Raw genomic sequence first — 24,774 nt, 5'->3', positions numbered from 1 at the left:
GTCTGCATTTTCTCATGTGGAAGTTTATAAGCACTAGGTGTAAGACTCAAACCCGGAAGGTTCTTTATACTGAACTACAATAATTTATTTTAAAAGATAATACATTTTCTTTTTATTTTATTTTTTAAATTATGTGGGAGATTGTTGAAAATATTTTAATATAATTTAAAAGATATATAATTAAAATATTATCCTACAATTACTTGTATTCTTTATGGACTTCTAATTTTATGGGTAAATGTTATTTATTGGTTAACAACTATATTTTTATTACGAATTAATATTTTACTTAATCAGACTTATTATAATTAACTCTTAAGTTTCTCTCTGGTACCTGTAAATATTCCCTATTTGTAAACAAAAAAAAAACAACAAACGTTAAAGCTCATATGAAAGTGTGTTGTATTCTTTGTATTCTTATCTATATTATCTTTTAAGACATAAGGCATTGATGTTCATAAGATTCAAAAATCCTTCGTTGTACTCGATTGATATGACGGGTTGTTATATATTGAGAGAGAAACATATATGATTTTGTTTTGTCCTATGCAATAGGGGCATTTTCTTTCTAAGGACACCATATGTGTGTCTCAACCGAGGATATTTATATTCCTTTCCTTGTTTATTTTTTATCTATTCTTGTTATAAGAATTGTTGGATCTGATTAATATTCTTTGATTCATATACATGTCTTGGTATTATTATTGCTCTAATAATTATTATTATATTATTCATATTTTTTATTATCAATAATGTTATTTGTTTAATCATTTCTAACAATATGACCATCAGGGAGATTTGCAGTCCGCTTATACGAATTGTGGTTTGACTGTGGTAAATTCAAAAAAGTACACCTACCATGTGCACACATGCTTGTTGCATGCAAATATTTACACCACGATTTTGAAATCGCACCTATGTATAAATTGGATCAAGTCTCTCAAGTATAGGAAGGCTTATATGGTGAACTCAGAAATGGAGATTATTGACCTCCTTACACGGGTGACAAATTATGTCCAAATCTACAAATAAAAAGAACATCCGTCAAGTCGGATAGGAACAGAAATTGACTTAACAAAACAATATATGGTGGGTCCAAAAACTGTTCATACCGTCAAACATTAGGACACAATAAAAGAACATACATAACTGAGATATCCCCTTCTAGCTATCGATTATGTTTCATTTACCAAGGTGTAAATCAAATCATTAATTCAAATCATAAATATACATTTGCTAAATTTATTTCAAATCAAATCCCTTCATGCTATTCTTTATTCTTATTTTACTATACATCTACCAATAACTTCAAAAAAAAACAAAATTTTATGACTAAATAATTGATTTCTTCTAATTATTAACTTTAATTTAATAACCAATAACTTCAAAAAATTATCTAATTTAAATTTAAATTTGATTTTGATTTTGATTTTTTGAATTTTTATTTTTGTTTAATGTTTTACTCTTAACTAATTTATAAAAAAGAAAAATTTACATTACACTATAAAAGTTTTAAACTTTTAATTAATCATTTTTAATAAATAAATGTATTTCAAAATATTTATTAAAAAGAAAAGAAACAAAATGGTATAATCCTCAAACTTCTTAACATTTAAACAAATTTTAAAAAGTTGCAAAAAGAAAGGTCCAACTTCTATTTTTATATTTTTTCTAAAAGTAAAACTTTTTGAATAAATTTTGATACATTTTTTGTATTTTAAAAATTCAATACATTTAATTAAAAAATTGATATTTTGTTAAATTTTTAATTCCTTTTTTAAATAAAACTTTTTCTGAACAAATTTATATTTTTTTTAAATATATATAAGTTTAAGTTTTTATTTATAATTTTAAATTATGTTTTCTTAAATAAAAAGTTACTTTTCCAGAAAAAGAAAAAAAAAACTGCATTGAATTCGGGATACAGGATCCGAATTCTAGCAGTATTTTGCTTTCCAATGCACAAAATACTCACTTGGAATTTTGTGTGGGTGGAACAGAAATTCTAACTAACATATTAAAACGGTCAATTCAGGGAAATAAACTGAGTGGTCTAGTACATAGATAAGAAAAGTGGGTTACTATTGAAAAAAAAAAAAAAAAACTCTTTTGGTTTATGCAGTTTGCATTTATTAGTATAATTGTTAGGTATCTTTTGAGGTAATTTTTTTAGCACTTCTCTCTTCTTTTTACATCTTCACAGCCATGGAAAAAGTTTAATTTTTTTTATAATTTATAAATATTTTGAATTATATAATTTAAAAATAAATTTCACATAGTACAATTTCAAATTCAAAAAAAAATATTTTGAATATAAAAATTTATTATGAATTATATAATTTACAATATTTTTTAAATTGCATAATTTAAAAAAATATTTTAAATTATACAATTTATAATTTGTTTTTTAATTATATAGTTTAAAAAATATTTTAAATTATACCATCTAAAATATATTTATAAATTACGAAATATGAAAATACAAAAATGTAAATATATATTATTGTTTTAAATTACATCATTTAGAATATATTTATGGATACGTTGCATGAGTACAACAGATATTTGGAAAACAAACACGGGTTGTGTAAATCGTAATTCTCCTATTTGGTTCTTTCTCAAGGTAACTACTTCCTGCATTGCATAATTTTTTCTCCTCCCATCAGAAACCTGCCCTTCCGTAAAAGGGGAGGACATTAAATTTTTGGTCAAAGTTCTGGAATTGTCTTTTATAGGTTAAAATATATTTTTTTCTAATTTTCATCAAATGTTAAATCAGTTCTATGTATAAAAATTAAAATTTATTTAAAATAAAATTAAGACTGATTTGATAAAAATTAAAAAAATAAATATTTTAACTTTTTTGTATTTCAAAAATAAATTTTGAAATTGATAGATACATGAAGAAAATATGGATGCAGAAAGTAATTGTCCTTTCTTAAAAGGTAGTGTTTTATAGAAGGTGGCCCATTCAAATAAGGAATTTGTTATTCACAATACTTGTTTAGAGGTTTCTTTCTACACCTCCTAACGTTTTTTTTTTCTATCTCTAAATGTTTTCAAAATTTCCTAAATGATCGTTGATAGGATAGCTCTAACGTAGAGATGGCAAATAAACCCGTTCCCGTGGGTATTGCCCGAACCCGTCCCCGTTTTGACGGGGAATCCCCGCATTGACTGAGTATGGGTATGGGTATGGGGAATCCCCGACTTTTTCAGTTGGGTATGGGGATGGGTATGGGGATATACATATACCCGCCATAATACCCGTCCCTGCCATATCTCCATTCTCGTTTAAATTATTAAAATATTAACAATTAATCAAGTAACCCCTATATATATATATATATATATATATTCTATTTTTTATTTCTTTTAATTATTTCATTTGTCATGAAACTCATTCTCATTCCAATATATTTTGTATCTTATCATAACCTTTATGTAATTATGTTAAAATGATGTATGTTAATTAAAAAAAAAATTATGCCTCACATTTGAATATTTATATTATTTTTTAATATTTTTATTTATTATAAATTTTCCTTTCACATGAGAATGTTTATACTCTCAATTTAAGGTAATATAAAAAAAATTCTTTACTTATTATTATTATTATATATATGTTTAATTTGAAGAACTCTTTTGTTTCATTAAAATAATTTTCGTTATTTTTCAACCATTAAGTATATATGTTGATATTTGAAAAGTTGTCTTAATTCTCTAAGATATTTTTCGTCTTATCATACCTTAGTTATACATTTGATTTCCTTTGTGTGATTTTTTTCGATAGTCTCTCAAATTATTTCTAAAATACACATTTGTTAGTTTTTTAATATTTTTATTTATTGTTTTTATTTTCATCATGTAGAATAATATTTCGATATATTCTATCTAATTATTTTTTATTTTATAACTCATTATTAATCATAATGTAAATTTTTCACTTTAAATTCTGTTTGAAGTGGTTAAAATTATATATATATATATATATATATATATATATATATATATAATGATATTTAGGAATAGTATATGATAATTCACTACAAGAAAAACATGAAATGGTGACTGATTTAGTGAGTAACCCATATCAGTCACTATTTTTCGTCATTGGTGGTAGTAGTTGATTTATTGTCTGAATGAATGACTAAATTAGTGACCGATTCAATGATCAAATCGGTACTTGATTTAGTGACCAATTTAATTACTAATTTATTTGTAATTTAATGACAAATTTTTTGGTCACTAATGATATTTTTATTTAATTTTAATCACTTCAAACATAATTTAATAATTAGTTCTCTAAGGTATTTTTCATTTTATCATACCTTAATTATACATTTGATTTCCTTTGTGCGATTTCTTTCGATAGTCTTTCAAATTATTTCTAAAACACACATTTGTTAGTTTTTTAATATTTTTATTTATTGTTTATTTTCATCATGTAGAATAATATTTCGATATATTCTATCTAATTATTTGTTATTTTATAACTCACTATTAATCATACTGTAATTTTTTTCACTTTAATTGTATAAATAACTTTTATTTACTACAATATAAAAATTTAATGTAATTGCTATGAATATTTTTTTGTCAATATCCAACATATATTGAAGTTCAAAAGATACAAAATCTATGTCAAAATTTTATTATTATGTTTATTATATGTTCTTTGTGTCATTTTGATCAAGTGATGTATTATAACTTTTATTAGTGTATAAAAAAAGAGATTCATTATAATTTAAAAAATTGAAGTAAACAAACATTTAAAATATATTTTAATTTGAATATTTATTTTTCTTTTATTATTATGTTTATTATTTGTTCTTTGTGTCATTTTGATCAAGTGATATATTATAACTTTTATTAGTGTATAAAAAAGAGATTCATTAGAATTTAAAAAATTGAAGTAAACAAACATTTAAAATATATTTTAATTTGAATATTTGTTTTACTTTTATATTTTTTTGAAATATTTTTTAATTTTATCAACTAAGTTCATCAATGTTGTAGTTTGCAAATTTAATAAATGTTTTGGTTCACATGAAATTTTATTTGGTATTCTAATATAAAATGTAAACAATTATAATTTATTTTAAGGTATTTGGCATCGAAGAAAATCCTCCTAATATTGAATATTTCATAATATTATGTTTTCTTTACCGTAATTTTTTTTTTTTTATAAAAATTAATATTGAAGTAGTTAGAACACGGGTACAGGTATGGGTACGAGATTATACCCGTTACCCGGTGGGGATGGGGATGGGAAAAAAGTTTGATACCCGTTGGGTTTGGGTATGGGGATGGGGATGAATTTTTTATGCGGGGATGGATATGGGATAGCGAAACCCGTCCCCGCCCCGCCCCGTTGCCATCCCTACCCTAACGGCCTCTCACACTTTTCTTTTGATTTAGAGAAAAAAATGTTTAAGAAAATACTATTTTAAAATCTGGATTAGACAAAAATCGAATTTCAAAATCTGATTAAAAAAATTGCAGGATTTCGAGATTCATTTAAGAACTACCAGATTTTGAAATCCAATTGAGATAATTATCAGATTTTAAAATCTTATTTAAAAGGTTACCAAATTTTGAAATCCGTTGATTTTTTTAATCAAATTTCAATTCAGTAATTTCCTTAATTAGATTAATTAGATTTCAAAATTTGGTAATTATATGAATTATATTTCAAAATCAGATGTTTTCCTAAACATATTTTGTTCTCTAATTCGTGAGGTAAGTGTGTGAGGGGATGAGTGCTGATGGATAAATATAAAGAAAAAGAAAATTACTTTTTACTTTGTCAAAAAAATTAACTGATTTTGGAAAAATTTAGAGGTGGGGGAAGAAAAGTTGGAGGTAGAGAAATCACACAGTTTTCATTACCCGACACTCTTTATTTTCATTTTCATACCTTTATTCTCCGTCTTCCACCAGAATTAATTAACTCTGCTTTTTAACTTTATTTTTTCCAATGCAACAAAAACTTTGCATCAACACAAACGGAAATGAGAGTTCACTATGTATGTTAACAATATTCATAAAAGCTGTTCGACGAATAATTCATTAAATTATGAAAAATGATGATATAATAGAGTATTACATTTAAAAGTTGTGCAGCCGTCGATTATGGCAGATTATTTTTTAATTGTGGAATTGTCTAATTTTCACTTAAAGTTTACAAATTTTTTTTCTATCATTACTTTGTGTTACTCCTTTATGCCATTTTGTCACATTATTTTTACAACATATCATAGATGGTATGACTTTTGCATATTTTGTTAATTTTTTTTATTAGTCAATCTTAGTTGTTAATTGTTGTTGGTGCGAGATTTGTGAGAATTGAATTCAAAACCTTTCTCATCATCCTTTTAAAGACACTAAACCAATAGTATTTTTTCAAATTATTAATCAAGATCAAACTCAACTTTTTCTTCTTTTTCTTTCCATTTAGCTACTAAGACTTTATTATAGCTTTTCCTTCAAATAAGTTATAACTCATTCTACCATAATTTTTTTCTCAAAATTTTCATCGTGAAGAATCCACCATCTCTTGTTCCTCCAAAATAAAACTTGCTAAAGTTAATATTCATTTCAATAATTTATCTTTGATGTTGCGTAGATGAGACATTTAACATTGATTAAAAAAAATTAACTTATATTCTAAAAGAGAGAATAATTTTTACCTTATATATCGATTTTATTATAATAGATTAAGTTTAAATTTACTTTTTAATACGATAATAAAATTGATCTTAACAAAAAGCTTGTTAGAACCTATCTTGTCGCATGTTATCAAAACCAACCAAAATTTAGTTTCATACATAAGATATTTATGAGATCCTAAAATAAAATAAAATAATTAGAAGAGAAGATGAATCTTACAAGATGTGTGTACAGATATTATCAATAAGAAAAAGCAAGGAGAAAGGTATATATAGATATCTCTAGAGTCACTTTCATTTTTTCAATTTCTCATAAAGCTTCTAACCTCTTAACATAGTTATCTGGTAACTCTTTTACTTATCTCTAAAATCTTGATTGTGTTTCTAATCTTCTTGAAGATTTGAACATGGTCTCTGTGATCCTAGTAGCAAGGACAATTATTCCAACCAATCAATTTCAAGTATATGATAAGTTCTATTTTTTCTCTATTTCTAGAGATAATGCTCTATTTCTACATATAATACGTGTTAAGCCTTTATGTGACTCTAAGGGTGTTGCATGTGTGCAACAAATTCTTTTAAAATTCTTGATCCTCTATAAATTCAAAGGTGTGTTCAAATCATTAAATCAAAACTTCTATTTATGTTTAGAACCGTTGGAGGAATATAGGACTAAGGGTCGAGGTTTCGTTGGGAGCTCTAGAGGTAAGGGAAGTTAGTTTGATTAAACATTATATAATTGTTTAAGCAAATAGTTTTGATTAGACATTACTGTTTCTAAATTTGTAACTACAACGGATGAAGTCAACTGTGTTAAATATGTAAAATTGGAGATTTTTGGTTTATGGTTGTTTGATTTGTTGAATTCAATTAATTTAGTGAGAAATTGTTTGAAGATATTGAGGTTTGAGCAATTAGCCCCTAATGGTACAATTTAAATGCATATTTTTATCTACATATGATTGTAAGAGTTATGAAGTTAGTTATTCCCAATGAGGAATACTATCATGTTGGTTTGTGGTTTGTGGATTGTGTGAGATGTATTGATGATAGGGACTGAAATAAGATTATCTTCTACTAATCCTTGAAATAAAATAGAGGAAAATGGATAAAGGTGAGAGTCGAATGAGGTTCTTGTCTAGAGTGTCTGCAAAAGTTAAGCTCGATAGGCATAAAATTCACCTTGTCATACTTTATAGATCAGGAAAAGTCCGAACATGTTATAGCTATAACTCTTATGAAGTAAGAGTGATTGATCAACGACATGTGCAAAATCTTAGGGTGCTAGTCAATACATCAGTCCTCCAGAGGTTGTGTTAGTAATGATATATATTGAATGATTCGTAAGAGTTTGATAACATGAAAATGGATGAGAGATGGTTTGACCACTACTAGAAATTCTCATATTACATGAGATTTTTCTTACAAATTTGTTAAAAAAAATTACAAGAAAAGACTTTTTTCTGCCATTTTTTCTATGAATCTTAATTGACAGGTAATTCCTTCGTAGATAATTATTTACTACAAAATTATAAAATTTGCAAGTATTTCCTACAAAATTTGTTGCGAAAAGTGTTTTATACAAAATATTTTACAAAAAAATTGGTAGCAATTTCTTGCAAAAAAAAAATTCACAACAAAATTTGTAAGTATTTCCTACGAAAAAATTTTCAAAACAAAATTGACAGTAAATATGAAATTTTTTGGTAGTGGACATTGTTTGTAAATAACCAAATTTATGAATTTGTAGCTTTGTTCTATTTTTTTGTTATTTAAAACTTATAATTTTTAAATAATCTCTAACTTACCCAGTGTATTTTATGAATGGTATTTTTATCTATCTGTTGTGATCATGATAATTTATTTGAGCAGATGATAATGTAGGTGTGGCAGATGAGTAACTGTGGGATTGGTTTGGAAGGACAACTAAGACCGGTAGCTAGTTTTGAAAAGACCGCTTATATTATGGTGTATTAATCTTTATCTCAACTGCTTCTCCTTTGAACTACTTTTAAAATTTCATTAGTAGTGGGATAGTTGTACTATCATTTTTTTTTCTCATGTCATAATATAATATTTATGTAAATGCTTTCTTATTAATATTAGTAATATTTATGTCTCAACATAAATGTGTAATAAAAATTTTACTTTAACAAAAAATAAAGTGAAGACAATCTTATCTAATTATTAATCCGATTTTCTAAATTTTATAAAAATAATTAAACTTCAAATCAATTCCTAAGCACAATGACATCATTGTTACGTGGTATTTTTTTACTTTCATTTCTTTCTGTTTTGTATCTATCCTCCACCTTCATTCCTTTTTCAAGGAATCTTCTTTTGTAGATTCAATGATTTTGAATTTTTTTGAAGAATTTGTGAAATGTGGATTTTTAGTGAGATTGCTAAGAATAATGTTGTTAAGGATCTTGTTTCAATTTTGAACATCTTTTATGGGTTGCTATAGATTTTAGTTGTGGGGTTGTTTGCGATGGAGGGTTGAAGATGATCTGTGGTTTCACTCATGGTGGAGGCTCTCATGGAATGTTAAGAGGAAGAACCGATTGTAGAAAACTAATTTTCATGGCAGGAGAGAAGGTCAAATCCCACCATTGACCACTATCAAGTAACAAACACAATTAATTAGTATCTCATTACATTTCTACATCACACACAAACCAAATTTTCTTACTAAGCAATATGGATAAAATGGTACAAAATGTCACGTCAAATTTGTAATCTCTGACGAGAAAAATAAGAAATTGAAAATTGATATGAGTTGAGAAAAAAAAAATCATCCACATTTGAAACTAAGTTCTTAAGAAAAAAGAAAAATTATGTATCACTTATCCAACCTCGTGTTAAAATTTGTTTCAATACAATATATACAAGTATCATAAAAATATAATAGAATGAGATTTAAAAGGTAAATATGTATCAGTAGAGATGAAATGTATATAGGTTTTGATGGTAAAGATAATAATAATAATAATAATAATAATAATAATAATAGTTTTAGTGGTGTTAATTATTATAATGACAACAGAAATTATAGTAATTTATTGTAATATTGATAGAAATGATAATAGTTACATTTTAAAATATATATTAAAAAGATATGAAATTTACGTTGTTATTAATTTAATTATTCATTTTATTATGATAATAAAATATTTTTTTAAATATTTAATTATTATATATTACCTATCAATTAAAAATATATAATAAAATTAATTTAAAATTTAATTGTTTTATTCTATTCTTTCCTTCCAAAATAAATTATTAAAAATTAAAAAAAATTATTTTACAATATATTAAATTTAAATTATTTTAATTATTATTACAATATTACTTATTTTAATTATTTATTATATTACTATTTAAACAAATATTTTATTATATTTATTTTTATATAATTTATTATATTCCAATATATAATCAATTATGATGGACCGATTATATATTTGATGATAATCAATCTACAATGTAAATTTTCTTTGCCGCATAAAAGATAAAGTTTAAAAACAATAAAAAAAAATGTTTTTCATGTACATTTATGAAATTTCTGTATCTTTCCATGCCTCTCTTTGTTTTCATAGTTGAAAACATATAGTAATGGTTGTTATAGCATCTAAAATAATATTTGGGGTTAAATATATTTTTTTACTTAAATTTAAGTAAAAATTAAAATTAGTTTGTTTCAAAAATTTTGATTCAATTTAGTAAATCAATTTTGAAAATATTTAGATTTAGTCACTTTAAACAAATTTTGTTAAGTTTATTTAAAATTTTAAACACATTTTCACCTAACATTGAGGCGAAATATATCATACGAGTGAACAACTTCTATTATTAAATATATTTGAAACGTTAAATAAACTTAATACAATTTAGTTAAAATAACTATACATATCTCTAAAATTATAAAACTAAATTGGATCACAATTTGAAAAAGAAACTAATTTCATTTTTTAGTAAAATTTAAGAGTCCAAAACATATTTAATCTTGATATTAACAATAAGATTGTATGTTAATAAAAGTTTTTAATCACAATAATAAAATAGTCCTAATTGTCATAATAATTATTTTGATATTAAAAATTATTGTTGTCATAATCATCATAATAATTATCATTGAAATAATAATAATAATAATAATGAATTTTATGATAGTGATAATGAAAATGTTGAAAATAGTATAGATGACGATAATAGATGTAATGATTGTAATCAATGGCGGATCTTGACCACTAAGTTTGGGAGAGCCAAAATAATATATTCAAAATTCAAAATTTATATATTTAATTATTGTTACTAATACAATAAAAATAAAAATGAATAAATGATTTAGTATGATTGTACCTACAAAAGAAATCACACATATACAAAGGATTGTCCTTTGTTCTTTCAGATTTTTGAACCCATCAATAATTGAATTAAAACTAAAATTTTCAACTATTTATTTTTCAATGTAAATATAAACACGTTCCAAATAATTAATATAAAACATGTTTCTCTAATTGAACAATATGATCATTTGTATCGTAATTTAGGATACATTAAGATAAGGTATTGAATTTGAATTGTTTTCATCGTCATGGATAACTTTCTTTTTATCACTTTTGAAAAATAATTTCATTCTTTTATTCTGCATCAATATATCTATTTCTTTTTTAAGTTTATGATTAAAAAATAATTTATCATAATTTAATTAAAAAATAAAAAATTAAGAGTCACTAAAAGAAAAAATTAATGACAATGAAGTTCCAAATAAAAGATAATTATGGAAAAACATATAGAACAATCATTTTTTTCTCTCTCATAATCATAAAAAAAATGAATATAAGACTCATATGGTAAAAAATAATGTTAACTATTAAACAAATATTTCATTATCAAGTGACATCAAAAATTTGCTTTTTTTTTTCTTCACAAATGAAAAAATAAAACAAATGAGAAATGAAAGCAAAATTAATAAATTTGTATTTAACTGTTTTTTTTTTCAAAACAAAAATTAAAAGATGTGAGAATGTGAGATCATAATAAGTTGTGAAAAACTTAAAAATACAATAAAAAAATAAAAAATATCTTAATAAATATTTTTATTCTTTGCTATATTTAGTTTTATGTTTCATTATTTATTAATATTAAATGTTATATTTAAAATAAATAAAAAATACTAAATTAAATTTCTATAAATTTTACTATATATTACATATAATTTGAAAAATTAAAAATAATTAATATATATATATATATAATATAATATAAAGAAAATTAAAAATTGAGGGGCCATCGCCACCCCTGCTCCAATAAACTCCACCATCGATTGTAATAGTAGTTATAATTAAATTAAGTTATGAAAAAAAAGACAAAAATTAAGTAATTTATTTGTATTGTCTTCCAATACAGTTTTTTCTCAATTTAAAAAACAATCTATACTGACCAAACAAAATGGGTAATATGTAAAATAAAAAATATTATATTATTACACCAGAATAGAGTAATATCCTACTAAAGGGAGTTAAAGTATAGATTATATTTAAAGTCGTTAATTGAATACCAAAGTTTCGTTTTGTATTTTTCCATGTTTTCCCATTTATCCAATTATTTTTCTCAATTGTTGTAATAATTACTAAGCTTAGCGAAAAAGTTGGTATAGTCATTTGTGTTTTCATGTGCACTACGTATAAATCATATTGCTTAAATTGAAAGTCTTAATGTATTAAAATCATCAATATTTGTATATATTCCAAAAACATTAACTTAGGTCTAAAACATTAAATGAGGTTATATTCCATCACGTGTGATGCTTGTTCTTATTGCTTAATTGTTAATATCCATAAATAACACATTCACCTTTATTACATTACGTTTCAAAACGAAATAGTTAATGTGTACTGTTTAAACCAACACATGTTATGTTATAAAAGAAATATATTTCCAATGTTAATAAAACATAGTTATTAATGAGTTTGAAAATTGTCTTATTAATACAGAAAATTTATTGAAAATTTGACAGAACGAAAAAGGATAACTAAGAAACTCTATTGTTTCGTTTTGACTGCAGCAATATTTATAATTTTGTTGATAAAAAATGATAAGAATATGGTGTTGGTTGAGTAAGTGGTCCTCTGCCCACCACAGACATGACAGTGGCATTGTTTGAGGAGTTAGCTCACACACCCATGCGCTGACTTTTCACCCTTCCCAACCGACCCTCTTAATTCATTACTGCCTCCAATAATTTTAGGGAATATAAATACGTAGAGAGGATGGTAATTTTGGTTCTTTTGGAAAATACGGATTTAAGAGTATAGTTTGTTCCAAAAAGGTTTGGGTTCAGAGGCCTACTAATTGATTTATTTATTTTTAATTTATTTTTTGTGATAAGCTTTTAATATTTTATAAATTAGAACAAGTTCATAAAATTAAGTAAAAATTTTAGAGAATTGAATGATAAATTAAAAATTTAATATTTTTATTATATTCATTTTCGTATTTTGACATACATAATGAATTTTTAAAATTTTTGTATATTTAGAAATACATAATTATGGTCTTTCTCACTTATACAAGAATTTGAAACACTTATGCAACAGTCCAAAAGAAAAATAATCAACATATATAACTGCAAGTTTTCTTTTTATACAGATCGCGGGCTGGCTCACTCTGCCTCTCCTTGGTTTGCACAAGATGTTGATCTATGTGGGTCGACATGCTTAAAATCTCAATTCATCCCACATTTTTTTCGTGTGGATTTGTGTGACGGTCTGTGTAACTCGTCCCACTTTGTCATTCTATATGTAAAAGAGTTAAATATATTTTTATTATTGTGCGAATAAGATGTTGGAAATATATTTTTATTATTTTTAGTGCTGGTATTTTTTGCATTTCATATTTTAAATTCTTTTATATGTTTGCAAATTTGATTATGGTACTAATTTTTCTTAAATTAAAAGTGTTTGTTATATAATTTTCTTAATAAAATACTTATAAATAACTAGTACGTAATTTTATCAAAATTAAAATATAAATCTCCTTAATTTAAAAATTAAGAGAATTATTAACATTAAATGTATATATTTTTTTTTATATTTATCGATAGACTTTTATCAACAAAAACAAATTCGTTGGCAAATTTAAATTGTTGATGAATTTTAACAACAAATATCAAAATTTAAATTATCAACGAATATTTTTGTAATTTAACGATTAATATTTTAACTTGTAATATATCTTATGATTAATTTTATTGGTAAATTTTGTCGTTAATTTGTGACTTTTATTAACGATAAATATTTTTGCTGATAAACCTATATGTAAAATGAGTGATAAATTTTTAATTAAATCTAATAAAAAAAATTGTATATTGAAAGGAGACGAACAAAAAGAAAGTAAAGATAAGAAAGAAAAAAAAAAAGAGAAGAAAGGGCAACAAGAGAAAGAGGCATGGTGAAGGGAAAAAGGAGGATAATTAGAGGATGGGAGGAAGAAAAAGAGAAAGAAGAGAAATAGAAAAAAAAAAAGAATGAGAGGAGGAAGAAAAAGATAAAATTATCAACAAAACGAATCAAATTTTTACTATATTATAATCCATCAATAATGATCGATAAATATTTATTAATGATTAGTTAATTTTTATACGCCTAAATCTATATTAAAAATGTTACATTTTAATTTGATATTTTAATATCTTCCCCTCTTATAAACATATACTTTTAATTTTTTTTTAATCCTACGCTTAAGTATTGAAAGGAATTCAAAATATTATCTAAGAGATTAAACTTAGATATTTTTAAGAATATATATATATATATATATATATATATATATATATATATATATATAAACCAAATAAGTATTACTATAATACTTTTTGAAGAAAAAAAAAAGCTTTCACTATAGCTTTTAGTACACCTCTATATCTTTTTCAATAAAAACAACATTAATTTCTTAATCAAGAAACACTAATCAACAGGCCTCTTAAAATAATAATGTATAAGAAAATAAAAACATTTGAACTTAACACATAGAGAGTTAAAAAACATTTTACAAAAGTATATGATCACAGTAAAAAGTCATGTTAGAAAAATATATAAATTGTATTCATATTAAAATTTTCAATAATTTGTTCATTAATTTCTTATCCTGTCTCTAATATGAAAGGACTTTTATATCATTGAAAAATTTACTACTGCAAAAACAAAACAAATTAAACAAATGACACATGAGATAAAGATGGCGCCTTGTCATCTATTTGTGTAATTTGGTTTGGCATTGCACCTTTTGGTAAATTTTTATTTTCACTCCAAAATGGTACAGAAAACCACATAACAAATTAACATGATCTTAAATTTTCAACCAGCTTTAACTTACAAAAGATTAAACATATTTCACTGTTGTATACACCATTTCTAATATTAAAAGTGTGATATAAGATAAATAATTAAATATTGAAATACAAAGAAAAAATCACAAAAAAATGAACAAGTAATAAAAGGAGTTAGGGACAAGGAATAATTGCTGTTAGTATATATATGGTACAATGTAAAAACAGTAACACAACAAACAGAAGACGAGTAGGCCACACTTCACATCAAAACCAAAATGCTTTATCGTGCACTGTTTCTGCTGGCAGCTCTCGCCACGTTCCACGGCTCATCGGAGGGAGAGACTCCGGCAGTGGCTGCCCCGCTCCCCGCGGCGGCGAGAGATTTCTTGGAGGCGCACAATGAGGCGAGGGCGGCGGTGGGCGTTGAGCCGCTGCGGTGGAGCGAGCAGGTGGCGAACGTGACGAGCAAGCTGGTGCGGTACCAGAGGGACAGGATGGGGTGCCAGTTCGCCAACCTAACCGCCGGAAAGTACGGGGCGAACCAGCTTTGGGCGCACGGCACGGCGGTGACGGCGCGCATGGCGGTGGAGGAGTGGGTGAAGCAGAAGCAGTTCTACAACCACACCGACAACTCGTGCGTGCCGAACCACAAGTGCGGCGTGTACACGCAGGTGGTGTGGAGGAAATCGATGGAGCTCGGGTGCGCTCAAGCGACGTGCGTGAAAGAGGATGCTAGCTTGACCGTTTGCTTCTACAATCCTCCAGGGAACTACGTTGGGGAAAGCCCTTACTGATTCTTCCTCTTCTAAGTATCTCTCGATCGGTTTTAGTTCCTTTCAAATATCTAGGTTAATGATGCTTGTTTGTGTCGTGAAGTTCTGCTAATTAATCCTCTGCAACTGATATATTTATATGTGTAATGTAATGAGTTCTTTCTGAAGTAGAATCAGACGCCATGAAAACCACATTGCATGGTGTGGTTCTTGATTTGGATTTCCTTAGCAGATCTTGTTTCCATGGAAAATTATAAAATAATTTTGTAAGTGTATCTTGATCTTGAAAACATTATAATAATAACTGTAAGGTGGGCCAGAGCGAGTGAAATCTAGGGATCGATGATGTTTGTGGAAGGTTATTAAGGCATTGACGTGGTGTTTTGTGGGGTTTTCGTCAACTGCATGCATGTCAGTAACTTTATGGCATGGATGAATTATTTGGGGGCTCACGTGCAAACGGGACGCTGTAGATCATCCCGTTGAACACGGAACTTTTTGTTTCATGTTTCAGCTCGATCCAAAATATCTAATCGCCATTATGTGCATGTACGTTATTTTTCTGTGTCTGTTTGCTTCTCTCAAATCCTTCACTGTTCACTTGTGACTCCGTCCGTAAGTTTTCTCAGCCTCTTGTGCTCTTTTCATGGTGAAAACTCCATTCTTTCAAGTTGGCCCGCAAATATCTAATGCTATAATTACGTTTTGGAATATTTTTCAAAGAAATTATAACATTTTTTAAAGATTTGACAAACAGAAATCACGACTATGATTAATTTGAAGTTAAACAAATATTTTTCCATAAACTGGACCATCTGGCGAAGGAAATTCAGTTGAGGTTGATAGTTAGGTGAAGAACTCGTCACATGACAACAAGCAACCATTGTCCATTAATGACTGGACAGACCAGTAGCGTGACGTGATTGCTATAATATTGTATGTAGCGATCTCAATGCACCTCTGTTTTTATACTCGGGAAAATGTTTTCTTTTGACACCAGTTGCCACAACCCATTTTAATGGATATTTTAGTCGTTAAAAGAGTTATTTTTTTTTTGTATTTATAAAAAAATAAAGATTGAAGAGTAAATAATAGATATAAAATAAGTGTAAAAATTTGTTGGGTGTCAAAATAATAGTATTTTTTATATTTTTAGGTAAGAAATTTTGCAAAGGTATTAGAGCAATGAATCACAGGCCAGTTATAAATCACAAAAAAAAAAAAAACCAAAATGACAATTGATTACACACTTCATTTATACTGCTAATATCATAATCTCAACTCTATGAATAAGCTTACATCAATTACAGATAATACAATGAAACTGTTACACAATGCATACACAAAATGCAACACATTGGAGTATTAGATTTTGCTGTTGCTGCTACCCTGTCAACTTTGTACAAAAGAATACATAATAGAGCAAACAATGTAGATCAAGGTTTAAAATTGCAGTGGCAGTCGTAGATGCAGTTCCATTGTCATCCTCGATATTTTGAAAAATTGCTGAGAAATTCGACTACGATTGCAGCTTTGGACTGTTTTTTAAAGCTTGATGTAGATTGTCTCCCATAATAAGAAGGAAGGCTAACAAGCAATTATTTTACCAGCTCCTTGGGTATGAGATATCGAAAAGTGAAGTTGTGTGGAATCCACTCTATGCTCTTCTTAGATTTTGCAAGGCAATATTTTTTAACACTCTTTCTTAGAGATTCAGGTAGAGACTTTTGGATCATCTCCAGGGTACCAGCAGAGCATAAACTCGAGTCTTTACAAAATGACTCCACAAGCTTAGGTAAGAGTATTTTCTGATCCTTACGTACCCCAAAGGTGGCTCGAATGTATTCTTCCTTTGCAGCTTCTAGTTCTTGAACTACTCTCTTGGGTGTATATACACGTACCTGCCATAGTTTTAAACAGATAAGCAACTCGTTGAAGTTAAGCATGTAAGAAATGGCTACGTAATCTTTATCTGTTTATCCATATCCATGAACAAGTTTATCCGTGAACTTTTTTGTTTTTAACACATTCCAAGGACAGGCTGAGACCTTTTTACAGTAAAATCCACATTACCTATGAAGGCATTAGAACCACTGCTATAAGGGATTTAATTCTTGCAGCCCAAACCATGTTTACTATATAATTAGACGAGTGAAAATGAAATTACTTCATGTCGAAATTATCTGTTATGTTTCCTCAATTTAATTTGTTCTCTGTTGAAAAATAGAATGTTACAAGTCTAATTAAACCACACATACAGAAGAATTGGAATAAGTACCGCTGGATCAGAATGGTTTCCTGAACAGAGAGCGAAGTGTAGAAGAGGCTCAGGATGCTCAATACCAAATGCTTGTCGTCCATCTCCAGCTTTGAATTTTGTCCTTGGAGAAAAGAACAAGCGTAGCCACTACAAGAGGATTCAAGTAAGAAGAAGTCACTCAATAGGATTTACAAAATAAATACCGACATTTCAAAGATATCCTAAATGCATGGCTATTTTATTTTATTTTTTTTAAATTTTCTGTAAGGGAAAGGTTGGAATTGCATGAGCAGATGAAGCACCACCTGTCCGGGGCGAGGCATCTGGCACCCGAGTATAGCTTTCTGTATTGTGTCTGCACTGACTGTATGACCACCAACATTATATGCAGCCTGAAAAGGGCATCCATAACACTGAGTATGTCACCAAAAGCAAATAGGCTAAACGGGTTCATCCTTTAATGGACCATTAAGCTACCATAGTTAGTTTTTACCTTCAACAGAAGGAGGACTCTTTTCACGTTGTTTTGCGGAATTCCATAAGCCAAAAATGCCTATTAGAAACCAAAGAACATATTACAACCTCAATTAATAAGTGACAAATGGAGAACTATTAGAGTGAAACATGGTTTTGAGAATAAATAGTAATTACATGCATCACCAAAGCATTGTGTATGTTGATCCAGAAAGCTAATTTCTCCTCATGTTTTAACTTCCCAGGATCTACATCTTCTAGTTGACAGATGAGTGATCTGAAATAACATAAAAGTGGATGGCCATTATAACTCCAAGAGACTGCAGAGTCCAGCTTAACTAAGTACTTTCACATGAAAGCTTCGATCTCAATCAGATATTGATAAACTCACCTGAAATTCTTGAGCAACTGCTCAGTATCACCCAATTTCTGATTCTCTCGGTAAATCCATGATACCTCAACCATGGTGCTGTATGGCCCACTAAACTCCTTGAGTCCTTCCACATGGAAAGGATTGTCTAACCTCACATCAAAGGAGGAATTCCTGAACCCTGGACTCCACATGTCTCCTTGATCTCCAATAGAAAAGCCACTAGTTGTAGACAAGGATGAACTGGGAGATGAAAGACCAGGATTTGTCGTAGATGGATCTGCGAGTTTGCAATATATAGCTGATATGCATTTGACCATATCCTCAGAAAGCCTATTAGGTGTATTTGGAATATGATCAGATATTCGAGTGCCAAGATGCTCTGCCAAACTGATTATTCTTGATGAAGCATCAACATTTTGGGCATACTACACAGATTAAACTGAGTCAAAATCCATAAAAGGTGTCCACAAAGATTATTCTCTGAAATCAGCACTATATGTTTACAAAGAGAAGTGTACATAACAGAACTTCACAACAAAATGAGTAGTGTCATGTATTCTTCCATTCCATAAGTATAAAAACATGTCAAAGTAACGAAGACAACTGTAATCTATAATGGTATGATTGGAGAAACTTAATGTGCTAGGAACCATACTAAATACAAAAAACAGATAAAAATATATTTCCATGAACATGATTTACCTCCATCATGGACAGTGGTTGGGAATGACAAGCACGCAGAGATTCAGTTAATTCATCTGCTGCAGGAGGTGATACTCTCGTTGTAAATGCTGTACACTGTGATAACGAGGAGTGGCAACGATATACGCCTGAGTCTAAATGTTTTCCTTCTGGTTGATGTACACTGTATTCTTTCCCTAAAGTCTGAGGTTCATTTACACTATATTCCTTTTGCGTAGCATCAAGCTCATGATGAATTGATTGTACCGCAGAGCTTCCTCTTTTGGTTAAGAGCTCAGGCTTAGATACTTCAACGAATATTGCTGTAGGTGCAGTTGGAGAAGACTTTATTTTTTCCCCCTTGGTGAATGGAACTACAGAGGGTAATTGTTCATCAAATGCTTTACGATACAAGGAGAGAAGATATTGTTCCAAATACACAACTTCTAACTCTAACACCGCAATCTCTTTAATTAATTGGGACGTTGGCTGGAGTAAAAAAAATAAAAGTAAAAAATGAGTCAAGACAATCAGAAAGACATACATGACAAGAAAATCATAGCAGACCTATAATCCTAAACAATGCATAATCATTTATGGCTACAAAACAACCTTATGATTTTCAGACACATACAAGGAAGAACTGAGCTACAAACATATCCGCCATCAGCCTAGATTACACAAAGAAAAACTCTAAGTACGTTTGCAACATCAATTTTCTTTAAATGGTTTAGAAAGCACATATAAAATCAATCCATTAATTCTCAGTATGATAGACCTGTTGGTAATCATGTAGAAATTATGACATCAGAAGAAAATGCATATTTATTGGCTAAAAATTTGTTGAAGTTCCAACCTTGGGCAGTATCTTGTCATTTGATGTAACAAGAGATTTAGGTCTGTATCCAAGAGCCTTTTCTAACGTGCATCTGACCTCAAATTGATCTTGTAGTCTTTTCTCTAATTGTAAAATCTGGCACAAGATTATTTAAACACAAAAATAGACATGGCTATTAGGTAGAAGTATCATGAAGCATAAGAAAAATCTGAAGAAAGATTAAAAGAAAATGACTGCTTGAGTAGAATATGCAACAAAAGAATTTTGATGAATAGTTCTGGTGTCGTACCTCTTGCTTCAGTGTAAGTTGAACATCATTTGTAGGGGTTTGTTTTTTCCTTGGCTTACCGCATTCCGTGAGGTACCCTGTATCCTGAAACCATATCAAAGCCACTCATAGGTGTGAAAACCTTTCTTCTAAATAATTGTCTATAAGTGACTTGTGACTGTGTACGATACCATTATATTAAATTAGACAACCATTAGCATAGATGTATGAGATGGAACTAATTTTGTCAGACATATATGCTTTCCACTTCAAAAAAAAAAAAAAAAAAACAGAACAATTCTCTGTTCGTCCATCCCTTTCCCATACATAAATTTGACAATTATTTTTTATAAAAATTTCTGGCTCCCCCTTGGCTTTTGTATTACCATTTATACCAACAAAACATCCCCTCACATCATCACCCCTGAAAACAACCAACATTTTTTCAGCATCATAAATGCCAAACATTCATTTATAAAAACAGAACCTCCAAATCCCTAATTAAAAAAAGAAAGAAAAGAAAAAGTGAAGGGGATATATTGATAAAATAACGTAGTGATTGATTATACCAGCTTTGTTCGATCTGAGGTCTCGAGGTGGTTATCTGCATTATCATCCTCCATTCTTTTCTTATCAGGAAAGCTGTCATACCAAAACAGTAAAACACAATTAATATGTATTATTAGTCGATGTCTGATTCTGTATTTTACGTTGTGGTGCTCTTCAAGGTCCCCAAGCTACATTCGTGAAACCCCCAATTCTCATCGATTCTGAGAGGTATGAGCCTTCAGTTTCACTTTCAACCAGAAACCCCCTTCTTCAAAAGGATGTGCTCCAATGGATGAGACAAGGAAAATATAATTGGAGAAACATTAAAATAAATGCAAAAGCATTATTGTCCATTTTCCCAGAAAAGAAAAAAAAAGACCCTAATGCCTGAAGTTCACAATCAAGAGAGTACTACAAGTGAAGTGAAGAACGTAAGGAAGAGAGGGGCACCTCTTTGAACGCTTGTGTCTTGGAATCAACCCTTCATACCCCATGCCTAAAAGCCATCCAAAACCAAAGTCATTTCCAGTGAACAAAGATAAAACAACACCAAAAAAAAAAAAAAATTGGGAAAAGAAAGCAGCACAGGGTCAGCATCCTACCCTGAAACATTACAGCCAAGAAATCAGGCAGAGAACAGTTGAGCAATGCAATGAGCCAAAAAGCCGAAACACTATATAGCCCAGATACCAAATTAGCCAAAAGAATCTACAAACAAAACTCCAAGAGTTGAGTTGATTTGACTAGAGTACTTGCATTTGAGCTGTGAAAAGCTTCCTTAGTACACACAAAAGGGATCATTTGCAGTGGTTGGTGCTAACACATCTTAGACAGACATAAACATAACTATAATGGGCATTGCATAGACCAAAGGAAACCAAATCCAACCCACGAATGCGTAGAATAGATTAATTAGGCTTTTGACGAATGAGCCTTCACTTTTGACAACCCTCTGGTGAGGTGGTAAGTGTTTCGTGCTATGCTCGTAGCCTTTATGCAAAGGGTGGCCTTTTGCAGTGGTAGACCGGTGTGAAATGTCAAAACGTTTACCAAAAGTTAACAAAATCTCCCTGTAAAAGCCTCAACAGATCCAAGGTCCCGTTAGAGAAGAAAATAAAATAGTGGCTGAATACACATTACATATTCATACGAGTTATGAATGACATAAAGTTGCCCACGTCTCATTCTTCAATCAACACTCGGCCTTATGTAGTTTCTACCAAACCTTTAAACAGAATCTCTCATCATCTTGAAAATGAAAAAAAAAAATTGTAAAAAATAACTGTAACGGAAGTGATAAGCTAATTTTTTTACACAAATCAATTGTTAATAAGTTTTGTGAATATTTCACACAAATATTAGAATAAAAATATATAAATTTAATAGCTAATAATTTTACCAAAGAAGTACAAAGAAGTTTTAAGTATCCATAAATCAGCACAACAAAATTTTTCATTAATAACTAATTTTAGACACCAAAAATTGTTAGTCATTGTAATGACTTGAAATACCAAGTAAATAGAAAGTTATTAGTTACTAAAATAATCATTATTATAAATAAAAAAGGCTTAAATACCTTTTTGGTCATCATTTTCGTAGTGTTTGTTGCGGATGGTCCTCATTTTGACATAATGTTTAAAATGATCCTCATTTTTACAGAATGTTTAAAATGGTCCTCATTTTCGCAATTCGTGTTTTATTTAGTCCTTTTCTGTAACGCTGTTTAAATCATTAACGGAGAATTGTACAGGTGGCACCATTTATATTAGGGTGTGTTACGTGTACTGTACAGGTGGCTAATTAACGTTAATTTTTCAATTTAGGGTAAATTTTGCAATTAGGAAAATTTTTTCATCTTCGTCTTTCTTGAGTTCGGAATGAAGTGGAGAGTTAAGCATTGTACTGCATTTGGACTTTCCTTAAACTTCGTTCAATTTTACTTTTGTCAAACATTGATGTAGTGCATTTTGATAATGATGAATTAATGTTATGAATTTAACTTCTTCTAGAGTTAGATCAATTTAATTTCTCCCAAAGCTTAGACCAATATCACTTACTTCAATGCTCAGATTAAGATGTCATTTTGAACATGTTGGGACTAATAACAACATAATCAAACTAATTCATTTCTTCATTTAACAATAGTACAAAATATATTAGACTTTAAAATCATTAATCTGCCTCATTTGTGTCATGATGATGACATCTTTTCATCAACACCACCATTTGAAAAAGTTGCAGCCCACATTATTGGAACCACCACTTTGTAAATCAATAAATCAAAAATTAAAACCAATTTATTATTAACACAACAATAAAAACAGATTGTACCCAAAATTTTCTACCAATATTCTTTGGAGTTTTTGCTATCCTTAAAGTCGTCATCCCTCCGCAGCTACAAATTGGAGTTAATCCATTTCTCGTTGAACCACCAACAGTGCACGAAGTTATACAACACGGTTGCCTCCAACGATTACAACTAGAGGTAAAGGAAGAAGATTGAGACCGTAACATACCTATATAATGTATAATGGGATTGTAGGAAGAAGAAGATTGCAGCAACAACACCACAATTGGGAATGGAGGAACAAGATTACCAAAACTCACAAACTGCCCAAACATTCCTTACCAAAACCCTAGCTCACTTGTTTAACCCCAAATATCTAATTACCACACATGTAACACCCTAATACAAATCGTGTCACCTGTACAATGCTCCATTAATGATTTAAACGGCGTTATAGAAAAGGATCAAATAAAACACGAATTACGAAAATGGGGACCATTTTATATATTCGGTAAAAATGAGGATCATTTTAAACATTCTGTAAAAATGAGGACCATTCGCAACAAACACTGCGAAAATGAGGACCAAAAAGGTATTTAAGCCAATAAAAAATTATAATTAATCACTAAATTGATCATTAATTAATTAAAGATCAATTTAAAAATTAAGTTATTTTGGTAGTCAAAACCTAAGTAACTAATTTTTAGTGATCGATTTCCTTTATTAGCTAAAACTATGGTAACTAACTTTAAAAACTAATTTAGAGATTAATTATATTTTTTATTCATAATAATTACTATTTTAATAATCAATAATTTTTTACTTTTGTGAATTGTTATTAAAATTAATTATTATGATGACTAATAACTTGTAATTGCTAAAATTAGTTATTACTAATAAAACATTTTATTGTAATAGATAAAATAAATGGACTGTAACGGTTTCACTTATAGTGCAAAGAATAGCATCAAATATTTTCAAACGTGAGAACATTATCGTAATATCTTACGACAATTTTATTTGCATGTAACAATTTTACAATATTGTTATATTTTTTTTTATAATAATATCAATTGTATAGTATTTTTTGTCTTAAATGTTCTGAAAGTAGTTCTTTTTTCCTTTATTTACATCCCCTTGCCAGAATGCATACATATATGAAAAAAGAAAAAAAATAAAGACAACAATCCTTTTAATAATTTCAAAGAATCCAAATTAATCACATCAAGAGTCACTTTAAGAATCATAACTAAACATTATATAAG

General features: G+C 28.4%; 2 protein-coding genes across 3 annotated transcripts; one reads left to right on the top strand and one right to left on the bottom strand.

Annotated features, from left to right (window-relative positions):
- Window positions 1-15,194: 15,194 nt before the first annotated feature.
- LOC114177348 (STS14 protein-like) lies at window positions 15,195-16,054 on the top strand. The gene has a single exon (XM_028062647.2). The coding sequence runs from the start codon at window positions 15,282-15,284 to the stop codon at window positions 15,798-15,800; it is 519 nt and encodes a 172-aa protein (XP_027918448.1). The 5' UTR covers window positions 15,195-15,281; the 3' UTR covers window positions 15,801-16,054.
- A 979-nt stretch (window positions 16,055-17,033) lies between these two features.
- On the bottom strand, window positions 17,034-22,417 carry LOC114175603 (uncharacterized). Of its 2 annotated transcripts, XM_085670543.1 has the most exons (13): window positions 21,979-22,417; window positions 21,825-21,895; window positions 21,673-21,718; window positions 21,243-21,315; window positions 20,695-20,778; window positions 20,424-20,540; window positions 19,589-20,056; window positions 18,905-19,311; window positions 18,691-18,790; window positions 18,533-18,592; window positions 18,345-18,431; window positions 18,058-18,186; window positions 17,034-17,680 (listed from the first exon to the last, which is right to left on the bottom strand). In XM_085670543.1, exons 2-13 carry the CDS (start codon window positions 21,832-21,834, stop codon window positions 17,378-17,380), a joined length of 1,884 nt encoding a protein of 627 aa, XP_085526669.1. In that variant the 5' UTR covers window positions 21,835-21,895; window positions 21,979-22,417; the 3' UTR covers window positions 17,034-17,377. The 2 variants fall into 2 exon arrangements, with proteins under 2 accessions (XP_085526669.1, XP_027916167.1); XM_028060366.2 differs by having other exon boundaries at window positions 21,825-22,417.
- Between the last annotated feature and the right edge of the window lie 2,357 nt (window positions 22,418-24,774).

This window comes from Vigna unguiculata, chromosome 3 (genome assembly GCF_037176805.1).
Source record: "Vigna unguiculata cultivar grain cowpea cultivar isolate G323 ecotype 2 chromosome 3, ASM3717680v1, whole genome shotgun sequence".
NCBI classification, from domain to species: Eukaryota; Viridiplantae; Streptophyta; class Magnoliopsida; order Fabales; family Fabaceae; genus Vigna; species Vigna unguiculata.
This window is presented reverse-complemented; position numbering and strand designations above follow the sequence as displayed.

Bases quoted from the DNA above. Each gene is read 5' to 3' on its own strand.
- LOC114175603 (XM_028060366.2), bottom strand. The intron at 20,057-20,423 runs GTTGGAACTTCA...TTTTTACTCCAG, and splicing joins ATGACAAGATACTGCCCAAG to CCAACGTCCCAATTAATTAA. The intron at 18,791-18,904 runs GTGAGTTTATCA...ATGTTATTTCAG, and splicing joins CAGTTGCTCAAGAATTTCAG to ATCACTCATCTGTCAACTAG.
- LOC114177348 (XM_028062647.2), top strand. From the start codon at position 15,282: ATGCTTTATCGTGCACTGTTTCTGCTGGCAGCTCTCGCCACGTTCCAC.